Raw genomic sequence first — 16,003 nt, 5'->3', positions numbered from 1 at the left:
AATCACGCCCAACTCTTCCATTGAAATCACCCAGGAGGATGATTTAGCCTCCTTAGGTATCTCTGATAAGATGGTGTCCAGTTGTGAGTAAAATTTTTCTTTGATGTCTTCATCAGCATCTAATGTTGGTGCATAGGCACTTAGAATAGTTGCCTGCTGGTTTTTGGCGAGTTTTATTCAGACGGTTGAGAGTTGTTCATTAATGCCAGTAGGAACTTCTGACAAGAGCTTCATAAGATCATTTTTAATAGCAAAGCCTACTCCATGTATTTGTCGTTCTTGTTCAGGCAGTCCTTTCCAGAAGAAGGTGTAACCTCCTTTTTCTTCCGTCAGCTGTCCCTCTCCTGCTCTTTGTGATTCATGGAGTGCTGCTATGTCAATGTTAAAACGTCTCAGCTCCCTTGCAAGGATGGCAGTCCTGTGTTCAGGGCATTCGCTATCTGTATTGTCCGGCAGTGTCCATATATTCCATGTTCCAAAGTTCATTTGTCTTTTGCGACTGCTAAATGGTGACCCCACTGGATGTGGTAATCCAGTCAGGGAGAAGATGAGGCAGACTATGTTTAGGGCACCTTTTCTAGCCCCCTCCCCATACAGGATGAGCAGAGTGGATCCCGAATAGGACTGCTCAGTTGTGGATACGGCTGCCAAACTACTCCACCGCCTCGGTCCTTGAGTCAGGACGACTGAATCTGTATCCACCACCCGTGTGCTGGTCCATGACTAGGGGCTTCCGGATTTCACAGTCCTGCCCCCGTTGCCATTCTCCGATCGCCATGGGACTTTTGGTTGGTTGAGTTTAGGTTGGAAGATGCCTGTGTGTGAATTTGTTTTATGTGTGGAGATCAGTGCACAATGATCCACACACAGTCTTCACAGAAAAGGCTCTAATCCAATGGCATGAATATCATGACAGTTGGTGGTCCTTTATCTGTTGCAGCCTTCATCTGCCTTCTCAGCCATTGTAACATACACCTTGTTATCTTCCGCCTGTTCTGCCACTGAGGACTTACTTGGATCGTTCTTTGTCTGGTTCCTCCCCCTTGACCTTGCCATCATGGGTGACCCTGCTGGGAGTACATAACTCCCGACGGCTTCACTCACAGGGTTCACTGGAACACACAAGCCCACTCACCACAGCAAGGTGACGATTCATTGAGTAGGTGTTCCAGAATGATGGGAAGAGAAAAGTATGGAGAAGGAAAGGAACAGCTCATGATCCAAAGCATACCACATCATCTGTCAAACATGGTGGAGGCAGTGTTATGGCATGGGCATGTATGGCTGTCAATGGAACCGGGTCACTGGTGTTTATTGATGACCTGAGTGCTGATAAAAGCAGCAGGATGAATTCTGAAGTATATAGGGCTATACTTTCTGCTCAGATTCAGCCAAATGCTGCCAAACTGATAGGACGCCGCTTCATATTGCAGATGGATAATGACCCAAAACATACAGCAAAAGCTACCCAAGAGTTTCTGAAGGCAAAGAAGTGGGATGTTCTTCAATGGCCAAGTCAGTCACCTGATTTCAACGCAATGGAGCATGCTTTTCACTTACTGAAGACAAGACTGAAGGCAGAAAGACCCACAAACAAGCAGCAGCTGAAGGCAGCTGCAGTGAAGGCCTGGCAAAGCATCTCGAGGGAGGAAACTTAGCATTTGGTCATGTCCATGGGTTCTAGACTTCAGGCAGTCTTGACTGCAAAGGATTTCCAGGTCCTTTGGCGATCCTAAAGGCGATCCTTAAGTTTGAAGTGATGTTGGTTTGTTCCATTACTTATGAGCCACCAACGATGGATGTGTGTGTATGCCACTGGCTGTACTTCCTGAATGGTTAGTGCCCCACTTTTGTCAAACCCCTTGAATTACAGCTGAAAGTCTTGACTTTGATCCCATCCGGGTGTGTTTCCTTTCAACTTCAATGTGGTGGTGTACAGAGGCCAACTGCCAAAACAGTTATCCTTGTTCCAATATTTCTGGCCCTGACTGTATGTAGCATGTGGAGGATTTCTTTGCTTCTGTAAATGGTTTCAATACCCACTTCAAAATTATTCATTGCATGCTTTTAATTTTTAATTTAATATGCAAGAAAAAATATAGCATAACTGCAGGGGAGGGAAGTGGCAGAGGAGGAAGTGACAGGGAGGAATGCATGAGATGATATGTGTCTCTTCCCCATAGGGGAGGGAGTGGTGACAGAACAGGGCTGGAGAACAGTAGAAGGTAAAGGTGGTTTAAAAACTTTTTCTTAAGCTGTATTGACCTTGAAGACGACAGTGATTACATGTATAATCACCTACAGCTTATAGCAGTGATTGAGTCTGCTTGGTTATGAAAACCAGTTTTAAAATCCCTAACAGGCAGCCCCTTCAGTATGGAATGTACCAGTTCTTTCCTGCAAAATATGAAAAGCCACTTAGCGGAACAGATTTCTTGTATCTTGCTATTAGGGGAACACATGGTGCCTCCCAACAGAGTTTACAATTAGCAAGTTTGAAACTGTTGTCTCAGAAGATTTCATGGTCCAGGGCTGGTGCTACAAGATTCACTGAAATAAGCATCAGAGTGCTTTGAGAATCAGAACTATACAGAAAATCATAACTTCACAGGCAGTTTAGCCATTCTTAGAGGGCAGTTCACGGCAGGGTGCACTGGGGTTAATGTGCTACTATCACTTCTTGGTGTCATTCCCCCCACCCCCTGCCTTTTAAAACATTACAAATATTTACAGTATGACAAGCTCTTCCTCTGAGCATCTAGGCTTTTAAAACTTATTTACAAGGTTTGGAACAGAGCTTAGATGAAATGGGCCAAGTCAAATAGCAGGTGAAAAACATCAGGGGCAGAGACTAGCTTAACAGGAGTCCGATTATATTGCACTCTCCTTTGCTTTCTACAGAGCTATTCCTCAGGAGCAATCTGAATACACTTTGTATGTTAAACATTTTGGTGTTTGCATGAATGGCTGTGTGCCTTATAAGAGAGAACATTGTTCAGTGCAGGTTACATAGAAATCTTTTGCATTTGCTGATGTTGGGATTCCATCAGAACGTAGTCTCTGTAGATTTTCCTAGCTGCAGAGCAGTGTGGTTAGGAATACCAAGTAAGGCTAATGTGCTCTTTGAATGCTGCCTTGCTGAGCAGCTGAGCTGGCAGCGGGATGCCTTCCAGTGGCTTTGCAAGCTATGAATATTGTTTTTCTGAAATGCCTGAGTAGGGGTGCATGACTCTAATTATGTGCACACTACAGGGGAGAGGCTTCCTCTTTGAGCTTCCTAAATGTGGGTGGAGGCAATAATCTGCCTGTTAAGAATATATCATAGAATAGTAGGGTTGGAAGAGGCCGATAAAACCATCGAGTCCAACCCCATATAAAAGACTTCTTCATACATCACTCAGTGGAAGTGGTGTGCATGTTTGAGAGTGTCCCACTTTTAGCCAGAGTTGGGTCACAGGCTTTAAAACTTAAATTAGCAGGATATATTTGTTTTTCTCACACTGTCCTTTCTGCTTAAGCGTTATGGTAGGTAAGATACTATAATTTTTAAAGTTGCATTTGGGGGAAGTGTGGGCTAAATGTTCACACTACTTTGCAAGGAATAAAAAGACTTGGGACATCAAAAACAGACAATAAAAACAATCTAAACCAAATATTGCTTTGGGAGGATTTCCGTGTGTGTGTGTGTGTGTATACTGTCTATGACAGTTCTCAAATAGTGATGAGCGTCTTTAACCAGCACTGTGTTTGAGACCTAGTGCAATGTGGTGGTCAGTCTTGAACTAGAACCAGGGAGACCCAGGTTCAAACCCTCACACAGCCATGACGCTCACTGGGTAACCATGGGCCCGTTGCTCTCTCTTCGCCTAACCTACATCACAAGGTAGTTGTGAGAATAAGACGGAGAGGGCAAGCTATGCATGACACCCTGAACTCCTTGAAGAAAGGGTGGGATAAAATTTAGTACATAAATTTGTGTTCTGATACTATGCATGTGTATTCAGAAGTACCACTAAGTTCAATGGTGTTTACTTGCAGGTCAGTGTGCTTGGGATGGCAGCTTTAATTTCTCTGAGAGCCAGTGCAGTGCTTAGAATTGGGCTCTTGTGTTGAGGTCCCGGTTCAGTGCCCTGTTGAGGCATGGAGCTTGTTGCATCCCTTCCATTTACTGATCTGCCTTGCTCCGTTGTGAAGATCAACATGTACTGTAACCTGCCCTGATCGCTTACAAGAAGATGGTGAGATCGTAAATATTGTCCCAGCTGGTCAGCCTTTTTGCTTTAATAGAGGGATGGGGTACCTCTGGCCCAGGGGCCAATTTTGGTCATCCCACCCAGCCCACACGGCCTTAGGCAAGTTTCCCCCTGAAGCCTCTCCCATTGGAGATCACAGTGGGGATTCCCCTATGTGCTGCTAGTGCTCCTCCTCCTAACTGGAAGGGCAAAGGGTGTGCAGGGGAATTTCCGCTGTTATCAGGGAGATCCCCCTTTGTTAGCATGCCACTCGCCCTCCCAATTGGAAGGGCAAAGAGCATGCTAAGGGCTTTGCCCACCTCACATCTTCCCAGTGGGAGAAGACACAGAGCAGGTGAAGCTTCAACCTCTCATTGCATGGAGAAAAGGATGATTTTAAGGGGAGGGGCTTCTGGATGAAGGGCCCCCTGATTTCATCTGGCTCCCTGGGGCTGAGCTGGAATGGACTTTGCCCTCTTGGGGCTAAACAGTTCCACAGCTCACCCCTGTTTTAATATTTACCCTGCTGAATACCAGCACTGATTTTGATGCAAGTAGCTCAACATACAGGAAGAAACTGGCAACCTGGGAGCTCCCAATGCACCTCACTCACTTTCTCCAACATGGGGACAAAGGACTGTTTAACCCTTTCCCCCCTAGTGTGAACAGCCGCCGAAGCTTTGGTAAAGTTCATCCTTCTTTCTGTCCCATTGCTGCTCCTTCTCATCTACCTGTGTCTTTGTGCTCATGTGGATATTGGCAACTGAAATGCCCAAGAGGAGAATATTGACAGATCCATTACTGCTGTTCATACCAGGGTGGAGAGGATTAATGAGACCTTTGCCTGCTCTCCAGCTTCCTGGGAATGAGTCATTGGGCAGAGCTAGTGTCGCTGGCACTTCACCCTTTGCTCAGTTCAAAATATGGCCTCTCTTTTAAAAGTGCAAATGAGTTGACAACCAGAGACATATCCCATTCTATGTTGTACTGATGGGGGGGTGGTTGATGTTGTACTTTGCTTTCTTCCTCTCAAGGATGCACTTGCAGAGGGATCGGCCACAAGAGGTTCTTGCATCTCCCACGCAACTGTCCATGGTTGCTAAAGAGGGATGCCTCAGAATTTGACAGCCATGTGCATTTGACTTCGTTCTTTATTACGGGTTTGTAGAATCCACTGCAAACCTCAGGTCTTTTCTTAGAGCAGATGCGGCCTTCATTCCAGGCACAGCTGGACAGTGTTGGAAGAAAGGAATGAACAAATGGCACTTTCTTTTTAGGGGCATATTGTTGGCAATTGAAGGAGTGTAAAACTTTGAACACGAGAACTTAACGACACCATAATATCCCTGTCTGGGCTTCCGAAGTGGCCTGAGTGAACTGGTTGCCTTTTTCTCTCCCTGTAGCCTGCAGGAAACAGTTAACAATAAATTTGGTTCATGTATTCCAGTGACTTCCAGGAACCCTTTCTATAAGAACAGCCCTGCTGTCAGACCAAAAGTCCCTCTCTAGTCCAACATCTCTTATTTCCCCAAAGCGGCCAACCAGATGCCTCCAGGAAGCCCACAAGCAGGACATGAAAGTAGTAGCCTTCTCCTGCTCTTGCTCCCAGCAGCTGGAATGTGAAGATATACTGCCTCTGAAACTTGGAGTGTGCATATAGCCTTCATGACTAGTAGCCAGTGATGGCCACATTGGCATGGCTGCCATAGAACCAGTGCACTTTGCGAAGGGTTCTGGACCATATTCTAGTGACACTGGACAGAACCAGTTGGGCCTCACTGTCACCTCAAGAGTGGTACCACGATACTCACCTGTGGCTGTTGGTTGCTAGGAAACCTCAGTAATGGGTGGGTGAACTCCTGGAATTGTCAGCTGTTGGTGGCCTTTCCCTTGAAGAACCTCAAAGTTCTCTAAAACAGTTTTAAAAATAACAGATGTTATCTGCTTGCTGAACTAACTTATAATGGTATCTTGGTTTTCTTTTCTTTTTTTTTACTTTCTCAGCATTGACAAGATTTCTAAAGTAACCTCTCCTGTGTTGGTGATTCATGGTACCGAAGATGAAGTAATAGATTTCTCTCATGGTTTAGCAATGTATGAGCGGTGTCCCAGAGCAGTGGAGCCCCTCTGGGTGGAAGGAGCTGGCCACAACGACATAGAGCTTTATGCACAGTACCTAGAACGACTAAAACAGTTCATATCTCATGAACTCCCTAACTCCTGAAGAAACCTACCTGCTCTCTTTTTTTCTTTTCTTTTTTTTACCTCAGTTAACTGTGAATGGAAGAATTTCCCTGTTTTTGCACATGCATTAACTGGATTAGCTGTAATAGCTTTATACTATGAAGAAATGCCCTCTCATTAGGGCGGATCCAATCAAGTCGACTGTCTTTTTATATCAGGAAACAATTCTAATAGTCACTACTGTAATCCCCAATACTTTTTACCTTCTTTATGCTAGAAGAGTTGGAGTTGTGGAAGGGAAATTAGATGATCATAAGGATTCTACTTAATCTAGTGCAGTATAATAATTCCAAACTTTTTCCTACCGCACCCTTTAAGTTTCTTCCCTTATAATTTTTTTCTTTTTTAAAATCGTCCCACAATCTGGACTGCAAACAATTTGGCCTACAGCTTCTTATTGAGTTATAGATTCAGTCTTAAGAGCATTCTCCATGTAACATTTCTAGCTGTACTATTGTAACTGGAAAGTTTGGGTGTTGATTTCTCAGTGTGGTTATTTGGGTTGGGGGGGGGCAATCTTACCTTCCTAAGTAAACTTAATTAATGAAAATTTCACGGGGACACACATCATTTCTAAATGGGGCTAATTCTGAAACAACATTTCATCAATTTTCTGCATATTTACAAAATGAAATATTCTTAAAGGAATAATGGCTAAATGGCTCAATCCTTTAATTCTTCTTACTTAACAACTGTGTAAATTTACTAAACCTCATTATTCAGATGATGTCTGCAGTCTGAATAAGAGCCAACTTTGGCATTTCCTTGTGTAAAGCATTCCTTATAGAGGTTTTTAAAAGTATTGTACATAAGTGAATTTACATTATACATAACTCCTGATCGGTAGTTTAAAATTTTAAGTCTAGTTAACAAATTCTGGTTTGTATATGAATACGTTTTGTTATAAGTTTTTATCCCTGCATTATTTTGCTATTAAAAGTTTTATAAGATTAACAAGACAACTAAAAAATATTACACATTTGTTTTTGATGAATTTATGTAAGAAACTTTAATTGAAACTGACCTTTTGTTTAGGGGAAACTTTTCATTCTTTGACACTGGAATCGCACAGAATATGCAAGACACTTAAAATCATTACACTAAGAGGCCTAAGATTTTTTTCCCAAATTGAACGGCCTTAAATGTACTGTAAGCCTCTGAATGTTGTAAAAATGGATTGCGATTGATTATGGTTTGTGTACTTGTTGCCAGAATGCAACAACAGTGGTTGTAATGGAATAAAGGATGCATGGAATAGAGAATATTTAGTTGTGCCTCACTTTGTCCTATAGTTACTTTGTACCAAAGGCACAAATAAGTTGTATATATCAAAACCATTTCATACTGGCATCTACCAAAGGATGAGGGCATGATGAACCCAACTTGAATTCAGACACTATTGTGCTATAGCGTGGAGAATGTAATGGCAATAGTGTTGAGCTTGAACCCAGAGGGTACTACATTCAAATCTCCACTCCCTATCTGGGAAGAGCCATTAGTAGAGTAGATGTTTTACATGCAGGAAGTCTCCCCTGGTCCTGGTCCTGGTCCATGGCATCTCCAGTTCTGCTGCCAGTAGGCTGTATTGGACTAGATAAGGGGTGGGGAACCTCTTTCAGCCCAAGGGCTGAATTCAACTTCAGAGAAGCTCTTGGGGGCTGCATTCCATTGGTATGTGGGGCTAATACCAAAATTACCAACATATTTTAGCTTAAATTACTCTTACTGCTAGTAACTAAACCTTAGGAGAGGCATTACATTCTTTTTGGGTGGGGGGACTATGCAAAAGCTGGGAAACCATCCAAGGATCAGTGGTTGGGGCAAAGAGGGTGGGACCAGTGGAAAGGGCATGGCTGTCTGGGGAACCCCAGGTGGAAAGGATTTGGCCCCTGGGCTTTCCCCCACCCCTGGGCTAGATGGACAAATGGTCTGACTTAATGTATGACATCTTCATCCATGGCTTTGAGCAAATCATATCCCACCCCAGTGACCATTTTAAGCTTTCTGCCTTCAAGGAACCCTTGCACACCAGCAGGTCTGCCAGGGGCTTCCTGTGTGTAACGCCAGCGCATTGCATTCTGGGGCATGCTTTAAGGTATGCACTCAGGGGCAGGGAAAGACAGCGACATCACGGGCCAGGGTCTCCATGCCCACAGTTATTGGGGACAATCAGTAGTGGGCTGGCAAGCTATCTTTCATGGAAGCTTATCCATCAGTAGTGAATTTGTCAGGGAGGAATCCTTGCTGAGGAACCCCAAGATTCCCTGGAATACAGTCTGCAAACCCCTCTCAGCCTTATCTGCCTCACAGAGCTATTTATGATAGCCTGATGTATGCCAACCTGGTGCTTAAGGGTGGGCTATAAATGTGATGGATAACTACAGTATTGCAGGACACACTAAAACAGGAGCCTGCCTTTTGAGCTGTGTAATGCAACTGCATATGGTGCTATTTGATCAGCTGAGAGGTAACTACTTATTGGGCATCACAGCTTGGTACTTGTGTTTCAATGTGGCCATCATGCTCTTGCTGTGACAGGAATGCAATTATGTCAGCACTGCCAGTGTCTATGGTATCCCCTCAGATTGATTTCATGGAACAGCAGAGCCAGAGTAATTAACATTGCGCTGGATCTTAATTTCAGTGCTTGGAACACAAAAGTTGAACACCGCTTCCTGTTAATCCACAGCATCTGGAGCGAGTCCATCTCTGGAATATCCCATCTAGTTCTAAAGTTGTGTCCAACCCTTTTATATTATGTAGATTTATGCCTGTCCTCCAAATTCATTGTCAGAGTGACTTGCAATATTAAACACCATGGAGTAACTAAAATCAGCTAAAATGTTACATTAAAATCAGCAAATCTAAAGAAGCTGTATAAATATCCGAGTAAAACAGACTAGCAAAAGTAATTTTTAAAGAACCTGGGAAAATAAAAAGTGGGCAGCCTGGTGCTGGAAAGACATCAGAGTAGGCACTAGGCATGCTCTGGAGACAGTGTTCCAAAGCTTGGGCAACAAGATTTGAAGAGGCCCTCTCGTGCATAGTCATCTGCCCCATCTCAGATGGCGAAGGAACTTGGAGAAGGGCCTCTTGAGGATTTCAGAGTGAGACAGCTATCTTAGACTGAGATGTTCCATACACTCAAGAATGTCCACTAACTTTCTAGGGTACACGTCCCATTTCAACTGGAAGTAAGGAAGAGAGCCCCTCATGTTTACTTCTCACACTTAACCCCACTACCTTCATTTGGCCAAGTACAGTAGCACTTTCTATAAGTGGATACCTTAAGGGTTGTTTTTGTGTGCAACTTCCAGTGTCCATTTTCTTTTTCATTCACATATGATTTACAGGCATAATGCTTATGTACTTTCACAGATTCCATCATTAACATAACTTATGCACACAATATTTATATACGCTTAGGTGATAGCTCAGTGGTAGAGCACCTGCTTTACACGCAGAAGTTTTGAGGTTCAACACTTAGCATCTCCAGGTAGGGCGAGGAAAAATCCTGCCTGAAACCTTGGAGACCCACTGCCTGTCAGTGCTGACAACATTGTGCTAGATAGACCAAGGGTTTGACTCCATATAAGGCAGCTTCCTATGTTCCTATATTTATTTTATTTGTATGCTATAGCACCTACTCTGCCTCAATCCACAGCAGAGAGGTCCCTTACACACAAGAACTATGGAGGTGTCAAATACTGCAGCAAGTTTCTCTCTCGGTGAGTTTGTATCATTTGGGGGATAAACCACTTATTCTATAAGTCTTTGTGCTTTGAATTCAGTCTCTTGCTCATCTCTCTGAAACCATGATAAGTGCTTTAGAGAGCGTCATCATCATCATGCCGATCACTCGTGACCGAGTAAGATGGTCTTCCAAGAGTAGAGTCTTAGCAGTGGGTCTGCAGGTGGCTGTAAAGGCCGATTCTGGATCTACACAGCCTCCCACAGTGAGGACATAGGTTTCCAGGTGGAAGGCTTCACGGTGAGGGTTTGCTTGACGTGCCTTCCGCTGAGCTCGTTTCTCCCTTTCGCCCTGTACTCGTGCATCTTCAAAGTCCATAGCGCCTTTAATATAGGCTGACCTCCAGTTGGAACGCTCATGAGTTACAGCTTCCCAGTTCTCAATGCTTATGTTACATTTTCTTAGATTAGCTTTGAGAACATCTTTAAATCTCTTTTTGCTGTCCACCAATATTCCGTTTTCCATTCATAAGTTGGGAATAGAGTAGCTGCTTTGGGAGATGATGATCAGGCATTCAAACAACATGGCCAGTCCAGTGAAGTTGATTTTAGAGAGCAATCCTATAGCCGCTAGACACTGTCTAGAGGGCCATAGGATATGCTCATTTCTGGGAACCGACCTCGGTTCGGTTCCTGGAAAAACGACTGCCCCCCTCATCCGTCCGAGGCAGCGTGGAGAAGCCCCGTCCTCCATGCTAGGAAGAGGAGCACAGAGCAACTGCAAAGTGGTGGGGGCTGGGGGGGCATTCTAGGATGGGGAGAACAGAGCTGTGTGTACAACACATCCAATGTGTCCTACGGTAGCTTCCTGTCCCAGTTGGCCCCCCTGCTGCTAGACAGCCGAAAACTGCTGTCTACCAAAAAATAGCAAGGCAGGAGAAGCGTGGAGGGAATGATCCCCCCACATACACCATGCCTCTCCTGCCTTGCAGAGGTCAGAGGTCTCCTATCTAGTTAGGATTGCGCCCTTGAAAAGATTATCTAAAGCTGGCTTTGATTCTTCCCCCTGCCTCCGATAGATATCAATATGCTTTCCACCTTAACTACTATTTTTCGGGGAAATGTGACATAAAATGAGCGGACTTGGATGCAGCAAATTCTGGCATCATCTTAGGAGCTGACCTGTTCTTTAGAACCGATGTAGAAAACCCTCTGTCCAAAACTACCGAAATAGTATGGCAATGTACCTACGGGCGCAATCCTATGCGTGTTTCGACAGGAAAAAAAAGTCTTAGAACTCCTAGCATGTCCCAGCTAGCGTGGTTGGCTGGGAGTTGCAGGACTTTTTCCCTGTCGAAACACGCATAGGATTGCGCCCTAAACCGAATTGATCAAACCAGCGAATTTATCAGGGGTAGCACTTCAGTGGGTTGATTATCTTATCTTATTTTAATTTCGGAAGCAGGGAGCGCACGAGGCTTGTAACTTTACGCACGCGTCGCTCCTGTTTTGCGAGGGAGAGAATAAATAAGGCAAACCAGATTAATCCAGAGCCGCAGGGGAAATTTGGAAAGCTCACCGAGGTGAGCGTCTGGGGTGTGTGTTGGTTAGAATGAACAATATTTATTGATGTTTTTGGCCGCCTTGGGGGCTCCGGAAACCTGAAGACGGGGTAGAAATCGGGAAGAAGAAAAATAAATAAAGCCAAAGGTGTAAATGCAGTTTGAGGAGCATCCCTCTTTATTTAGCAGCTGCGTGGAAGGGGAGATGTCCTCACTTGTTCTCCCCGTTCGAGCAGCCTAAACTTGGCGATTAATTTCTTTAATAGGTTCCAGTGCCGATAGCCCAGCAGCTGAGCGTACTGCTGGGGGACCTGGCTACTTCTGTGGGGAGGAGAAGGGTGGAGGGTGCCGATCCGACCGTGCGTAGTGTTCGGTTCCGCGTTGGCTTAAGTGCCAAGCCTCATCTGTCAAGGCGAGAGGCCGAGCCTGCGGGGAGGAGTCGCCGGCGGTTTCGCCATCCCTTGCAAAAATGCTGCAGCGACGAGCAGATCCAGGTAGGACTGTACCACAGCTCTGGAGGAAGGAGGGACGGGAGAAAGCGCCGAGGCCCGATGGAGCTCAGGCTCCGCCTCCGCGGTCCCTGGGCTCCTCCTCCCAAGGGACTCCCCCCAGCCGGGCGAAGAAGCCTGAGCCGGCCAATGGGGCAAGGGGGGGGGGAGTTGACTCTGGGGGTAGAAAAACCCCGGGCAAAAGCCCAGAGGAGCGCACGGGCGAAGGCCGCGGCGCCCTGACTTGGGAGAAAGCCCGCGTTGGCCATCGGGGGACGCGACTTCCGAATAACTGTGCGTGGGGATCGGGCCGCACGGCTCCGATGCGAGCCCAGTGGGGTTTTACTTCTGAGGAACTGCCCGGGGGATCGGGCCGCAGGGTTGCAATCCCATACGCACTTTGCTTGAGAGTAGTCCCACTGAGGCCAGTGGAGCTTTACTTCTGAGAAACTGCCAGGGGGATCGGATCCCGTGCACGCTTTGCGTAGAGGTGACCCTCATTGTGAGGCTTACTTCCGAGTAAACCGGCATTATAGGCTCCGGGCTATGCAGCCCCATTCAGCTCGGCCAGCGCGTTCCACCTCGGCCGGTCGGGCTTCCGAGTCCTGCTGAGGTCGCAAGACACTTCCGATCCTCGCTGCCCCCCCCCCCCGGCCACTCACACATACTCACAAGCCCCCAAATCGTGAGGAGAGCGGCGTGGACTGGCAGAGCAGAGAATGTTTCCTCGGAAATCTCTGCGGTCCCTTTAATGTGATCCGGGAAAGGGCTTGGGCGGGGGGGGGGGGGGATGCCCCTGGCCGCAGAATCTTAAATCGCTGGGAAGTCGAGATCTGGCAACCCACCCGAGGAGCAAGCTATTTCCCACGCCGGTCTTGTGTCCCCATACCTGAGTTGGCCAGATAACTAACAGGGGCAAATCAGAGGGTGAGATTCTCCCCTGAGCGTTTTTTGCCAGGCCATTTCCCCTCCAACTGAAGTCATTATTTTATTAGATGGCAATAACCTGAAGAAGTTGGGTCCTGCCTCAAGGAGCATCCAGTTTAAAATGAGACATGAGACAGAGGGAAGAAACAGGGAAAGAATATGCATTTGGTGCAGTTACTGTGACGGGCAGCCTGTGGCTTTTCAGATGTTGCAGGGCTACAACACCCATCATCCATGACCATTGGCTATGCTGGCCGGGGCTGATGGGAGGTGGGATCCAAAAATGAGTGCCATTTTTCTTGGTGGAAAGGTGGGGTACAAATCAAATCAATAAATATCTGGAGGATTCCCCCATAGTTTCCCAGCACCTGCTGTAGAGGCTGAGGATTAAGGCTCCTCATCTACTCCAGCCTTCATCATCACCAGATGTTTTAACTTCAGCCCCATCATCCTTGGTCATGCCGGCTGAGGCTGATGGGAGCTGTAGTCCAAGCCATCTGGAGGGGCCCAAGCTGGGGAAGGCTCATCTAGTCCAAACTCCTTGGGCAATGCAGGACCTTGACTGACAGTTGGTGGCCCACAGCCTCTTCCAGTTCCAGTTCCAGAGCCTGAAATGCAGCCGAGGCTGGTGCACCTTGGAGAGCTCTGTTAGAGTTCTGACTGAACCCCAGAGTGGATTCACCACCCCACGGACCCAGTCTCCACTGCCAAAATGATTAAAGCGTTTGGATGGGGTGGGATTTGCTAGGGCAGAATCTGGCAGAATTGGTTCAGTACCCACACTTGCCACTCCCCACGCCGCTGCCCTTCCTGACCCTGCCTTTCCTTTAGGAGGAAAACGGGTTCCCAAACCATGTTCCCCCTGAAACGCCTTGTCCCAGTTTGGCCCATTCTATTAAAAAGGCAAGCAGGCGTGCCTCGTTGCCGACCAGTGGTGAAGGCTGTGCTGAGCATTGTGTGGGAGGTGGGGTGATTATTTTATTATTTTGGGGCGGGGTGGGATGTGGTTCATGAAAGGGAAAACTCTTGGTGCATGAAGAAAATATATAAATGCTGGAGTGGAACGCCATCTGGATGTCTTTTGCAGGGCTTCCCTGGCCTCGGGCTATTTTCCCCTTGCTCCCTCTCTCCACGGAGCTTCATACAGCCGCCACTGCCCCTTGCTGGGTCAGACCTGTCAGCTCGCTCCCTTCAGGACTGTCAAGGTCACCTTCCCTCCGGCAAGAAAACGGATCAAGGAGACTCCGGTGCCCAACAACTCTGCCTCGCCTGAAGGAGCAACCTTGCCGCCATGTGCCGCTCCCTGTGCCTGTCTTCAATGTTCTGGTGCTCACCAGCTTCCTCTTCCTCCTCCTCCTCCTGCCGACTTGCCGGCCAGGTGCTGACCTAAGACGTTTAAACATCAATTGAATATGCCACGTCTTCCTGATGAAATGCATGTGCTTCCCCCATAAATGGTCCATAGACACTAGTCTGATCTCACATTCTCATAGACATGGGTATTTCTTATACCAGTGTGCACCTGTGTGGGGAAAATGTACCCACTGTCAAGGCTGGCCCAAGATATTTTGCTGCCCAAAGAAAAGAACCACCCCATTCCACACACAGAAGCAAACTGGACTGGCAGCTAACTTCCACCCTGGCAAAAGGATAATGCCCCCTACTGCAGAGGTAGGCAAAAGGTAGATCTCCAGATGTTTTGGACTTCAACTCCTAGAAGCCCCTGCTAGCAAGGTCAATGATCAGGGATGCTGGGAGTTGAAGTCCAAAACATATGGAGATCTACTTTCTTCCCACCCCTGTTCTACTGCGCCTGAGGGCAGTAGGCTAGTTGCAGGACAGACCATGTGGAGGATACAGCTCTGTCCTCCAACAAAGAGGAATGGCTTGGGGGGTGCTGCTGCCCCTAGGACCTGCCACCCTCAGCATCTGGTGCCTGAAGCAGTTGTCTCGCTTTGCCCAATGGTAGAGCCGGCCCTGCTCAGAGCAAGGCAGAGTTATATTCCTGTTGCTGCTGATGGGCTTGTATTGAGACTTATTCCACCTGTCAAGCCTATTCTCCACCCATATCTAACTTGATAAGAACTGTGCTGAGTTGCTGTGCAAGCACAAAATTGCAGGTATGTCACTGCACCTATGCAACACATACAGTTCTTTATTGAACATCACCCTGAGAGCTCTTTGCTGTCAGGTGACTAATAAATCTTAGAAATAAATCATAGAGGTTAAATTTGCAACACTGAACCAGTGCAAAAGGCCCTTCCACCTCACCCTTTCCTTATCCATGTCTCCCCTTGCAGCAGAAAGAAAGTATAGGATTGGGCTGCTAGCAAAGAATAGGAACATAGGCAGCGGCCATGTACTGGGTCAAGACTATTTGTCCATGAAGTCTAGTATTATCTATCATTCTGACTGACAGCAGCTTTGCAGGGTCTCAGAAAGAGAAACGTATTTCCCATAAGTGCTAAGTCACATTTATACACATTAGTGCTAATGCACACTTGCGCTAATGCGAATTAGCACAAGTACAGTGAAATTCTGGTTTAAAAACTTGATTCCTTGAATGGGTGGAGGATGGAACAAAAAATGCCTGACAATCCGTGAAATGCAGACGGAACAGATTTAATAAAATCCATACATCCTCACCCTAAGGGTTGAGGTCCACCAACTGGAGCCAGGTACAAAGTATCTTGGGGTGTATTCAACTGCCTACTGCATCCCATGAGCCATGTACTGAGATGTCTGGTATATAGAAGTACAAATCAACATCTCAATTATTACAGATCAGGGACTCTAACCCCCCCCCCCCCCCAAAAAGGCTGTTGTTTTCTCATGCTAGTCAGCATTTGATAGATTACAT

At 46.5% G+C, this 16,003-nt stretch overlaps 1 protein-coding gene across 1 annotated transcript in view; it reads left to right on the top strand.

Moving 5' to 3' along the window:
* The window catches only part of ABHD17C (abhydrolase domain containing 17C, depalmitoylase), a 33,838-nt gene extending 26,095 nt beyond the window's left edge, over window positions 1–7,743 (top strand). Inside the window, exon 3 of the mRNA XM_084817264.1 lies at window positions 6,237–7,743. Within this exon, the coding sequence (XP_084673390.1) occupies window positions 6,237–6,456 (220 nt within the window). The 3' untranslated portion in view covers window positions 6,457–7,743. The remainder of the gene's footprint in view (window positions 1–6,236) is intronic.
* The last annotated feature ends 8,260 nt before the right edge of the window (window positions 7,744–16,003 follow it).

The sequence above is a fragment of the Heloderma suspectum genome, chromosome 11, assembly GCF_057233095.1.
Source record: "Heloderma suspectum isolate Gila_16-S chromosome 11, 16-S_ref, whole genome shotgun sequence".
Taxonomy (NCBI): Eukaryota; Metazoa; Chordata; class Lepidosauria; order Squamata; family Helodermatidae; genus Heloderma; species Heloderma suspectum.
This window is presented reverse-complemented; position numbering and strand designations above follow the sequence as displayed.